Source organism: Chaetura pelagica, unplaced genomic scaffold (assembly GCF_000747805.2).
Source record: "Chaetura pelagica isolate M959 unplaced genomic scaffold, ChaPel_1.0 scaffold1269, whole genome shotgun sequence".
Lineage (NCBI taxonomy): Eukaryota > Metazoa > Chordata > Aves > Apodiformes > Apodidae > Chaetura > Chaetura pelagica.
Window position 1 is genome coordinate 26,191 of NW_009954605.1, and position 13,191 is coordinate 39,381.

The window sequence follows — 13,191 nt, forward strand, 5'->3', positions numbered from 1 at the left end:
TCTGCTGGGGGGGAGCGGGGGTCGGTGAGCGGGCAGGGCTCCTTGGCTCTCCCGGGTGCCCTTCTGCACCTTTCTTCTTCGCTTGTTTTGTTCTGGTTTTTTTCCTTTTTAGGCGTTGCTAAAAGTAGGGCCGCGAGAACAGAAGAAGCGTTAAGTAAAAATGTTGGTGTGGCTCATTCTTAAATTTGAGAACTTGAATATATTTTATTAATTGGAGTAACTTTATTCATTCAGGCCAGGCATTGGCTCTCCCGGGTGCCCTTCTGCACCTTTCTTCTTCGCTTGTTTTGTTCTGGTTTTTTTCCTTTTTAGGCGTTGCTAAAAGTAGGGCCGCGAGAACAGAAGAAGCGTTAAGTAAAAATGTTGGTGTGGCTCATTCTTAAATTTGAGAACTTGAATATATTTTATTAATTGGAGTAACTTTATTCATTCAGGCCAGGCATTGGAGGGATGATTTTTTAATGAGAGGAGCCGCAGATTTGGCCCGGGCACTGGCAGCTGTCTGCCCCAAAACAAGTGTTTTGCTGGGAGTCTGCCTGCTCCTGCTTGCATCACTGCTGGGCAGATGTATTGAACTGCAGAAACGGGTGTTACCTGGTGTGGAATGAAGGCATAGTAAAGTTACTGTCATTATCTTTTAAAAATAATGTTTTCATTATATTTATCCTGTTCTGTGCTGGGGTCATACCTGTGTATAACGTTAGCAAAACTCCTGCCACCTTTGGAAACTTAGTAGTTAATACAGTTATTCAAAAAAGCCTGTTTGGTATTCTAATATGAACTTACTTTTGATCATCACACTGCACTTAATGTAACTTTTTTCCTCTACCAAATGTTTGATGGGTTTTCTTGTGGTCCTTAAACCTCATGTGGTTGGGTTAACTTGTATGCCAGTTACTCCATGGTATTGTTCAGTCTTAGACTTGTTTTGTTCTTGTATCATTTGTAGTTGCTCTTTGAAATCTCTGGTTTACTAATAACTTCTTGGACTAGATGCATGATTCTGATAAAGCTGTTCCAATAAACGTGGACACAGAATTGTCATTCTGTTGCTGCTTCCTGAAATGCCTCAAGGCCTTTTGCCAATGGAGATGAGCACTTGAAAAATCTGTTTTCCTGACAGTCTCAGTTTCTCTGGCCACTTCCTCCCTGCAAGGAAAGCAGCATTTGGTTCTGGTTTGTTTTTTGAGCCATTTAATAATTACATTACCAATTTTGAACTTAATTATGCATAAGGAACCCTTGTTTACTTTGTTATCAGCTATTTCAACTACTTCCTGAGGAAGTTTTCCATCTACAAGCGTTTCATATTCATCAGTCTTAAATACATGATCTCACACTAATCATGCTGAAGCATTAAATTTTCCAGTAATCCAGATGGTTCAAAATCAGCAATCTTGCTACGTTATTTACTTAAAAACCTTTATCTGCAGATAAAATATTGAGTAGCTTGCTGCCAAGACCCAATTCCTGTGGGATTCAATTAGAAATGTGTCTGATTCCTCATGGATGACACAGATCTGTAACCCTAGTTTTTGCTTACTGTGAACTGTATGTGCATAACTATGGTGGTTTCTCTGTGTCCTGAATTGAATAAGTCAATGCACAAATGTGTTGTATCCACATTGTTCCTATTGCCTACCAAATGTGTGCTATAAATGCATGAGGAAAAAAAGACAATCTGAAAAGATAGTTTTTCCGTACATTCAAGTCGTGTAATTTAAGTAGAATTTTCTCATTTATTTCTGGTTCTTCTATCAAGAAGTCAGGTTTGTGGGTTGGCTTTTTTTCTCTGGGATTAATGCAACGTTGACAGTAAGTTCCTGAATTTGTTCCTTTCTTACTTTTTTTTTCCTACTATTGGCACCACCTCAGCTCTCTTTGAGATTTTTTTTTATTGAGCTTCCCCAGATTTCTCAAAGCTTATGGAAAATCCACATTAACAGCACACAAGTCTCCTTTGCCAGCTCTTAAAATTCTTGGATGCAAGCTATCTGGAGCTGCTGATGTAAAAAACGCTTTACTTCTGTTCCTATGTTTAAGGCTTTCCTTAGCTACTGTTAGAATTTTTTCTATCTCCACAAGTATGGAGCAGCAATGTATCTAAACTTTCTGCTTTCTCTGAGATACACTATGAAAATACTCTCTTGTGTTATTCAGGTGTGTAAAAATCCATTAGAAATACCACTTTTTCCCCACCTGACTATTCTTCGCTTCTAATCAATATTTTGTATCATGTCTGTTTTTCCTTTGGTTTCATATTGGGTTCTGTTTGTTGTTTTTTTTCCCAGCTAATGCTATATTTAATTATTAATTGAGAATTTGGACTCACAAACGCTGTTGGCATTTGCTTTTTAGACAAAGCTTCCAGGAGTGTTTTCCTCAGGTCACGTAATGAAGAAGATAAATGATTAAGATGCAAGACATGCTTTTAACATGACTTAGTAGTCTGTAGCAGAAACAGTTTAATACCTGATTTCATGATTTATCATGCAGAATATCGTTCCATGTGCATTCATAGCGCTTTCTAACTTTGTTTTATAGATTACTGGGAGGCTTTTCCTCCCTTCTTTTGACCACTTTGTCCTTCAGAAACAGTCCTGAATCATGAACTAACTATTTTGTTATCCATGTATTTTCCACTATCTTATAGTAAAAACAGTTAGATCCAATTTATACTTCCAAATTAGTAGTTTAGTTTCTATTAATTAAATATATATATGTAGGGAGTAACGTTCTTGTCAGGTTTTTGGTAGTTTGCTTATTTTTAGCCTCATCATCTTTCCTTTGTGCAAAATGAATGCTCACCTGATTCTTCAGCTTCTTAATACCTTTGCATTTAATTGTGCTAAGTTTATTTGAGGAAATCTCCTAATGTTCTTGTAGTCCTAGAGCAGTCATAATTCAAGAGTAGATGCTAGTATCAGTCTACCTTTGTACCTGAAGAGTTCACAGAACTGTCATGATGGGAGAAGACTTCTTAGAGTCCAACTGTCCACCCAGGAGGGGATCAATGCATTGGAGGAACCTCCTAGACTGTGGCAACCCACCAACACAAAAACCCCACCATGCCCACTAGATTATATCCTGAAGTGCCATGTCTATATGTTTTGACAATTTTCAAAGTGGTTACTTGATGTGGGCAACTCCCTGGAAGCTACCTGGAATATGGCAGCCTAATGCCTCTAGTCTTTGCTTTCAAAGGTGGTTAGCATATTGCCAAAATAAATTCTTACTTGTAAATCACTTCCTTTTCCAAGCTCTTGGAGATCTGAACACACTTTGTAAAGATTTGTTATTGGGTTTTTTAACATTTGAACTTACAGTCATAAAGTCCATGTGAAGCAGGATCATATTGGAGGCTTCTCAGGAAATCATCCATGGGTGGTAGAGTATCTAAACCAGTCAGCAGCAATCCAATGAAAACTGTGTCCAAGCCTTTTACGAAGGGCTTCAGCATCTGCCTGGTCTTAATTTATGTACTGATACTCTTGGGTTAACTTGAAGTTACTTGGTTGCATCATCTCTCTCCTCCAAGCTCAACATGAGCCAGCAATGTCCTCTTGCAGCCCAGGTGGCCAACTGTGTCCTGGACTGCATCAAAGGAAGCGTGGCCAGCAGGTCAAGTGAGACTCTGAGACCCAATGGGAGGATGGTGTCCAGTTCTGGAGGCCCCAACAGCAGAAGGACATGGAGCTGACATAGCAAGTCCAGAGGATCACCACAAAGATGATCAGAGGGCTGGAGGAGCTCTCCTATGAATACAGGCTGAGAGAGTTGGGGTTGTTCAGCCTGAAGAAGAGAAGGCTCTGGGGAGACCATATAGCAGCCTTCCAGTACTTGGAGGGGGCTACAGGAAATGGGTGTATAGCTACCTACATATATCCATATAGGGATAGGACAAGGGTGATGGCTTTAAACTGCAAGAGCATAGATTTAGGTTAAACATTAGGAAGACATTCTTCGCTATGAGGGTGGTGAGACACTGGCACGTGTTTCCTAGTGAAGCTGTGGATGCCCCATCCCTGGAAGCGTTCAAGACCAGCCTGGATAGAGCTTTGAGCAGCCTGGTCTAGTGAGAGGTGTCCTTGCCCATGCAGGGGGGTTTAAACTAGATGATCTTTAAGGTCCCTTGCAACCCAAACCATTCTGTGATTCACACAGCTCTATATGCACATCCCTTCTCTCATGAGAAGCATGGGTTACAAATCCAAACTCCCACTTTGGGAGTGCAGATTCCCCTGTTTCTACATCCTTGTTGGAGATATGGGCATGTTACCTAGGTGGCTAATCCATGTACCAGTGAAAGCTTACCCTGCAAGTTCTCACATGCACTCCTGAGAGGTAGGTCCCTCCTTCTGCACCTCATCTTGTCCATCCCTTAACCTGTACTGGGAGAGGAGTGGCAGCTGCTTATTGTGGTCCTATAATGAAGATGCCTTAGAAGTAATAGCACCTGCTGCTCTGGTATTGTGTTCCCGCCCCAAGCTTTCTTCTAACAATCACAAATTCTTGTGCTGCTTTTCAAGCTAACTTATTTTCTCAAAAGTTTTTTTGTAATGTAATCCCCTGGTTACTGTTTAATCTGGGTGATCATTGTCTAAAGAAAGCTTTGTTACTGTTAATTTCCTCTCAGCGTTATCAGGTTTTGGGCAAACATCCTCTCAGAACATGCTGGTTTGGGTATTCTGTTCACAAACACTATTTACACTCACATTCCTACTGAACCATCTGTTGGTATCCAGGCCATGTTTCCAAAAGGGGGGCATGCAATTCCTCTGCAAAAAGTCCCCAGCATCCAGTGAAAGAACTAATGGCCAGACAAAAAAAACCCTGGTATATTTGCATCCAGTTTTCATTTTGGAAATCACCTTGGACGTGTGAAAAGGTGTGGAAAGGTTAATCAAGTATAAAAAATGTATTCTAAGCTACCCAAATCTCTTCAATCCAGATCTGACCACTTGAGGCAGCGCTGCTTGGCACTATTTGCCATGATCTGTTTTACTTTGAAAACGTTAAGACAGCTCAAGAAAATTGCAATAGTTTGCAACACAAGTTGAAAAGCTGCATCTATTGAAATAATATCCACGGGACTTTTTGAACACAGGGAGCTGTTTTAACAACTGAGTTGGAAATGGCTTCCAGGGCGTGGGGTGGTTTGAAGCACTTGCTGGCTTCCCTGCAGACACTCAGAACATTTGAGAATTTGGTGTGTACATTGTGCCAATAAGGGCTTCAGAGTTGTCTTTCCTCCTGCTGCAAAGACTTTGTGGTAAGCTACCAGCATCAGGGTGTTGGCATTGTTGGGTGTCTGTCCTTGAGGGAGAAAAAGCTGCAGTTAGGTTTACCAATATATGTAGTCCACATACATCTTTGCCCATGGCACTCTGTCTGCAGTTTTACAGCCCAGTTATGAAGTCACTGATCACATTTTTTCTTCTGAAGACCACTTTAATCTAATCTAATTCTTCGGCGAGACAGAGTAGGAGGCAATTGTTTCACGGTGCTTGTGCTGCCTCTCTATCATGGAGCAGGGATAATTTAAGGAATTATCCTGACCTCACACTGCCTTACAAATAGAGGAAAAACTTCTCTTTATATAGAATGTATCACTGCATCATGTTTGATTTTTGTTTTCTTGAGAAGTTTTCCCTCATCCCTTTAAGATCAGTTTTGTTCTTGTGATATTCTTGATCAAACTAGTTTTCAGACGATGAACATTTGGAAGCAGAAAATGTAGCGAATACTTACTGCAGATGATAATAAGATTTAAAGCAAGGGAGAAACACTGTCTTGACAGTACAGGACAATTGGAACAGAATATTAGTTGCATCTAACAGTTCTATCTAGATTACACCCAGGTGTCAAATTGACTTCTGTGGGACCTGTGAAGAGATGCCCTTCCCAACCCTGGAGTCTGTAAAGAAAGACTAATGCCAATTCAGTAATGCTTCTCTTGTTGTGACCTGACCCTATGTGAACTAGCCAAGTTAAATTACTCAAAACCTGACAGAAACAGGAATAGTAACATAAAACTTAGGACCTGGAACTAAAGGAGATGGATACCATGGTGTTAAAGATGTGCTTTAGAAACAGGAATTATTAGCCAACTGAGGAAATCGTTACACTGTGACTGTTCAGAACAGCTGGTGGGATCCACGACATAACATGAAAGTGATCCATGAGGCATCAAATATTGAGAAGTTTTGATTTCAAAGGGCTTGCTAATTTCTCTAAAAGGCTGATGTGGCAAAGTGGCAGCTGCAGCCCACAATGTAGAAATTACGAGGTTGTGGTAGGGGGGCAGGAACAACAACTGTAGAGTCTGCAATGCTATTTCACAGACAACCAAGCAGTTCTGTTTAAAAGAACAATTTACAGGAGAGTAAAGCAAGTCTATTAAACTTGTATTTCACCTAAATACACATCAAAAGTTCCTACATAACTTTTAATGAAAACAGGATTTTTACAAGTCCTTTCACACTAGTCTACAAGACACTGTTGTTACAAATATGGAATATGGCTTGGTTATTCTCCCAGGAAGTACTATTAAAAAGCCTTTTTTCCCCCTGCAACCATCACTTAAATGTTGTAAGAACAACTATATGTAGATGCGCACAGTCACATTTTCAATATTCCCACCTCTGTGCACAGTGAAAACTCTAGCAACAGATTTTCCAGACAGAGAGCAGGGGGAGAGCAGTGTTATCTACTACTCAGTTTAAAACAGAGGAAAAAAATAATATTAGCACTTAAGAGAGTTGGGGTCAAGCATTTAATTTTTAGGCAAAAGAAATTAATTATCATGGTGTACACAGAAGGTGGTTTTGAGTATAGTAGCCATGTCTTCTGAAAAACAATTTGAAAAAATAGTAATACTTGCAATTTTTTCAGCACTATGGTCTAATATTTTGCTTTTAAGTATAAAAGACATATACTACAAAATAATCTTTCAATAATTATGACTGTTGAAAGATATTCCTGAGAGCAGCTACTTCATTCTAGCAGTGGCTCCTGTCTCACACCCTTGCAGGAGGTGTGTTTGCTTTTTGAGAGTCACTTGGGTGTTCCGAGGAAAAGCTGCTTCTCATACATTCTTGGGCAATATTCCTGGTGTGAGGTAGTGCCAATCCCTGTATTCTGGCAGGCTCAAATGCTTATGCTAATACCCAGGGATTGATTCTTCTCTTTCCTGAGCTTTTTAGTCTTAAAATCTTCTGTAAATAGAAGAAATTTCTTGTCCAATTAAGAATCCCCCACTACTTGTCTCCTAGTCTACATTGCTACATCATTTGTGTCACTAACGTATGGTGCTAACTAATCATCTCAATTAGCACATAGTGCAATCAGCAAGAAAAGAAAGAAAAAAAACCTCACGGACAAACAGACAATTTGGGGGCTAGTAATGGCTTGCAGAGCATTTAAAATTAGCCACTTTTTCATTTTGATGGGCCAAGACAGTTGGGCTTTGGAAGGATGGGTGCAGGGGAAGGCTGTGCTTCTTTTACCTAGATGAGACTACTGAGAACTGGTGGTAATGGGAGACCACTCTGAACTGAATTGGTGGCCTCATCTGGCTTTAAGCACTGGTTCAAGACCTGTACTTTAAGTCAGCTGGGGACCTGAAAGCCCTGTAGTATACAACATAGGAATGAACTTATTTTTCAATGAGAGCTTCGCTGATTGTAGCAAATAGGTTTGGTTTTGCGGGTGTCTCCCCTCTCCCTGTTTCTGGGTTCTGTCATTGCCTCCTCCTACCACCTCCCTTCTCTCCCTGTGCAAATGGTTCTTCATACTAGATTGACCAGGTAGTGTTCATTTTTATGGTTAGGACAGTTTTCCAAATGCTGTTTGCAATTCCATACACACCTTTTTAACCAAACTATGCAAGTGTGAAAATGTTAAAAAAATTAAGAAATTCATTTCCTCTGATAGTCAGCTGTTTACAGGAATTTCATTATAATTAAATGTTAAGAATATCCTTTTTCTCCCCATTACATTAGAAAATATCTAATAGTAGTAATTGCATTTCCAAAAGCTATGCAAGGATTAACAACTTTAAGGGACGTCTGGAGAAGTTCAGTCACTTTCTATGCAAAGAGAAGTTTGGGTGACCTTCATCGACTGGCATGTCAGTGCAATGATACCTTCCTTCAAATGCTTTGTATGTGGCTTCTGTGTTACCTGCAAACCATTTTCCTGGAACTTTTTATGAATAAGAGGGAAACAAGGATGTGGCCAAGGTATACAATATCTCTCTAAGCCTACTGTATTATATAATATATACTACTAACTCCTCTGTTTTAAAAAAGCCTTTCCAGCCATTCAGGTGCAACTTTCTATACTGGCCTCTGGGGCCAGCTTCACTTGTGCCATATCTGCATCAAACCCCTTCCACCCTTTTTGAAGTAAGTGGTTGAGAAAAATACACGGCTTGAAAATAAAACTGGTTTTCCTTCCGCCCTTTTGGGGGGAGTAATTTAAAAAGACCTGGACATTTATGTTTCCAATTTGCAGCCTGCTTTGCTCTTTGTAGCCTGACACATGTGCAGTAGAGTATTTATGAAGTTATGAATTGCCCTATTATCCCAGGTGCCTTGCAAAGGCAAGTGCACTCACCTCCCTGCTCTGCTGAACACTCAGGCTATTGAACTGCCAGCTAGGTAGGGAGTGACACTCAGTCTCATGCTTGGAGAAGTCCAAGGGTGGACGGTTCCTCTACTATCAAATTGTCCCATGCATCCTTGGCTGATGGCAGACTGGGATGGAAGCCAGTAGACGTCTTTGTTTTGGTTTGATCCATTTTCCTTTTTTAACTGGTTTCAAGGCTTTGCATTTGACAGGCAGACAAATATTTGGCAGCTGGGTTAACTGAAGCATAGAAAGAGGCTCTTGGAGCACTGCATTAAGGTATTTGCAGCAGATAAATGGCTAAACTAAAGTATAAGTTAAATGTTCAAAGTACAGTTAATTTTTAAAATAACCATTTTCTACTCCTATTTTAATCTTTGTTCTAGTGCATGGATTAATAAACACAGGGGCTAATGATGCAAAAATTTATATAGAAGTCAAATACTAAGCAGCCACTTACAACCCACTGAATTTACAAATATTTTTGGTAGATTCTGTAAAAACTTTTGACTTTTGTTTTGTTGGGGTTTTTTTGCTGCAGTTATACCTCACCACAGAATGCAGAAGCCACCCATACGTCTTTATGCTTCCCATCCTACCTTCTGTATTAAGGATATGCCTGCCTCTAAATTATATAGTACTTTCATCATTTGAAGATAGTGTTATCTCTTTCTTTCTGCATCGAGATAAAGTATGACAACATCAAGAAAAAAGTAAGTGTGCACAGAAGAAGCCTCCAAGGAAAATGAAGCAAACAACAACAGAGCAATCCAGGAACAGGGTTACAGAGGCTTCTGGTTGATGAGAAGCCAGAAGCTATGTCAAAGAGAAACAGATGACCATTCTCCACTTAATTATCAAATATGTTTAACTAATACTCCCACCCAGCCCATCCCCAAATGAAAAGTTTAGCATCACAATTGTACCTTATGCTTACTTTTAAAAAAGGTAGTGATTATGAAATGTTGGTTGGTATTCCTATTTGGGAAGCAAAGACACTAAGCCTTCAGAAATAGCTATAGTAAGTGAAGTGTAATACAGAATGATAAAATCACACTTCTGTGCCTTCTCTTTTCCTTCTTTCTTATTCTTCCTAGGAGCTGCTTGTTACAATTGCCTACTTCCCATGCTTCTAGCCATATTTTCTTGTCTTTCTTATAATCACTTGACTGCTAAAGTAATTGTTGCACTTCACAGAATGAAAGAGAACAAGTGGAAGTTGCTTTTCATTGTGAAGAAAAGCATGAAAAAAAATTGATTTTGACCTAAAACCATTTCAGCACTAACTAGTATTGCTTCTTATTTGGGCATTCAGTTTGAATGAGATAAAATGACATAAAATCTCTTCTTTAACTGCATCCCATCAAGTTTTGCACAGTTATCCATTTGAGGGAAAAGAGGAGACACCAGGGGAGGTTGGGGGTGGTGGATGCCATTAGGTATAAGAAAACAAAAAAAAAAAGGCCAAATTGGGAAGTTGAAATTTATGCTTTCTGTTAGTAGACAATACTATCTGTATAACCAAGAAAGCACAAAATATAATGCTATAATATGGTTAATATGTCCAGAGCCACTGCTGTTCATGACTAGTCATGAGAATACAAGCACTTTACAGTATTTTCTTTACATGTACTTTCTGATATTAGGAAATGCAGCTAGATTTGGTAGTTAGGTACTGAGACATTGACGAGAACTAGCTGAAGATTCCATGCAGGCCATGGTTACTCCAGACTGCTTTAAGTCAGGAGATAAACCCACCTGGTTTTGAATAGCTAGCTCTCAGTGCTGCAGAGCTGGAAGATTGAAAGGCAGCTTATGCTTCTTATGGACAGGGAACATCAAGCAAAACCAAAACATCAGCTCACCTTGAAAAAAATGGCCACTGTGACATGGCATCCCAGGGTCCTGCCCTCAGAAGAGTGTACCTGGCTGGCAGAGGGCTGGAGGGCACAGCCCAAATACCACTGTGCCCAGTCTTACACCGGTGCTGCATTGTCTGAATCCATGCAATACTGGATGGATCCCATACTTCCAAATTTGCTAGACCCTAGAGAGCTGACCAGGACATTGATGCTAGTTCAGCCTTTCAAACTCATTATGCTTTTATACACACCCTGCTAAGGCATTTAGTCCACAGAAATAAAATTTACATCCTTTCTTGTATTTGGTTCACTGGTTGATCGGGACAGCCATACAAAGGATCCTTGGCACTGGCTTCACAAGTGTTTCCTGCTCAGAAAGCACTGCAAGATGTTAATAAACTACAATTACCTGCTTGTAGCACTTTCTCCAGGCCTTCAATAATTCTGTTGTAGGCTGATCAAGCTGCTGGTGATCAGTTCCACAAAGGAAGAGAATAAATAAACTAGGTATGAGAAGCCGTTAAGGTTCATCCTGACTTATAACCCTGCCTTGCTACTTTTCTGGAACTGTGCTGCATCTATATGTGTGAGGAAGGAGGAAGAAAGAACACAACCAGCTTCTATTAAGACTTCGGGGAAAAAAATTGGATTAACAGAATTCTGTAATAGTTGTAACAAATGCTCTGCTAGCATCCTGTGCCTTCTGCTAATATTTTATATGGAGGAATACAAGTGTGACAAAGTTAGAGAGCAACATGCAGCTACACTCATTAGCTTTTATGCCAGCTTTAGAAGCAAGAAGGCTTCTTTTAAAACCTGGACCCATGTCCAGATGAAGAAAACAGAAAGGATAAATCTGTCTCTCTGAGCAACCTGTTCCAGTGTTTGACCATCCTCACAGTAAAAATGTTTTCTCTTGCATTCAAATGGATTTTCCTGTCCTTCAGTTTGTGTCCCATCTTCTCCTGTTACTGGGCACCACTGAGAAGATGGCTGGATGGCTCCATCCTTACTTCTTCCCATCAGTATTTACACAAACTGACAAGATTGCCCATAGCCTTTTCTTTCCACAGATGGGACTGCTGAACAGTCCCATCTCTCATCTTCTCCTCTCACGCAAAAGCTCAAATCCCCTCATCACCTTAACGGCTCTTTGCTGCACTCCTGGTCCAGAATATCAATGCTTTTCTTGTTCTGGAAGAGTCCTGAGCTGGCCACAGGGCTCCAGATATATCTCACCAGGTCTGAGTGAGCAGAAGGGAAGACTCTCTTCTGGTGATGCTCTGAGAGAGCTGGTAACACCCTTCATAGTGTGTCCCTGGGTGCTGTTGGACACTTTTGCTCCAAGGGTGCATTGCTGTCTCACGTTCAACTTGGTGCCTGCCAGAACACTGCCAGAAGATCCAAGTCCTTTCCTGCAAAGCTGTTTTCCAGATGGTCAGCCCCCAGCCTGTACTGGTGCATCAGGTTATCCTCCACCAGATGCCCAGTTTTGCGGTTCCATGTATTGATTTCCATCAGCAGATTTATCTGGTTTGGTAAGGTGCCTCTGAGTGCCAGCACACATACCTGCTGTATTGACTGCTCCATCCAATTCTGCATCATCTGCAGACTTGCCGAAGGTGCATTCTGTCCCATCATCCAGGCCATTAATGGACATGTTAGCCTGTGCTGGGCCCAGTCTTCATCTCTGGGGTACACCACTACTGACTGGACTTCATGTCACTGATCACAACCCTTTAAAGCCCAGCAGCTCAGCTAGTTTTCAGTTTTCACTAACAAGCCTGAACTTCATCAGGGTCTCTATAAGACGTAATAGGAAACAGTGCCAAAAGGCTATGTCAAGATATGCAATAGCCACTGCTCTCCCCTCATCCAGCAGCCAGTAGTCTCATTGCAGAAGGCTTCCAGGTTGATCAGGCATGCTTTCCTACTCATAAATCCAAGCTGACCACTCCCAATCCCCTTTTTGTCCTTAATATGTTTGGAAATGTCTTCCAGAATTTTGTTCCACAACTTTCCCACAGATTTATGGGAGGTTGACTGACTTGAAGTTTTTCAGATCCTCCTTTGTGGCCATCTTGCAAATAAGAATTAAATTTGCTTTCCTCCCATCCTCAGGAATCTCTCCTGACCACCATGACCTTCCAAAGGCAATCAAGAATGGCCTCACAATGACAGCAGCAAGCTCTGTCAGCATTTGTGAGTGCATCCCATCAGGTTTCACAACCTTGTGTAGGTCTTACTTGAATTTTCCCTAACCTGGTCCTTCCCTACCAACAGTAAGTCCTCCTTGCTCTAGACTTCCCATCGGTCTCTCAAACCTTGTGAGTTTATTTTTTATGTTTGAGTTTAATCAGGAGCTCTTTGCTCATCTTTGGAGGCACCCTGCCACCTTTGCTTGATTTCCTACTCATTGGGCTGGACCAATCTTAAACTTGAAGAAAGCAATCCTTGAAAATCAACCAGGTGTCCTGGGCCTCTCTTTCCTCCAGGACCATATCCCATAGAAGTCTTCAAGAAATAACTTTCCCAATTAAATTATTGACATCTGTACAAGATACACTAGCAGATATTAAAGGAATCAACAGACACAGAAATACAACTTGATTAGGAGGATTGCTTTGGTTGGAAGTAGTTGTGCTTCACAATTGTGTTGAATTGTATTGGAATTCTTTAGGAGCACCAACAGCATGCA

The 13,191-nt window shown here is 40.7% G+C and overlaps 1 protein-coding gene across 1 annotated transcript in view; it reads right to left on the minus strand.

Annotated features, from left to right (window-relative positions):
• Positions 1–12,153, minus strand: part of RPS20 (ribosomal protein S20) — a 15,055-nt gene extending 2,902 nt beyond the window's left edge. The window contains exons 1-3 of the mRNA XM_010005445.1: positions 12,063–12,153; positions 11,635–11,737; positions 10,903–10,996 (exon numbers count right to left, since the gene is read on the minus strand). Coding sequence (XP_010003747.1) covers positions 10,903–10,996; positions 11,635–11,737; positions 12,063–12,153 — 288 coding nt within the window. The remainder of the gene's footprint in view (positions 1–10,902; positions 10,997–11,634; positions 11,738–12,062) is intronic.
• Positions 12,154–13,191: the final 1,038 nt, after the last annotated feature.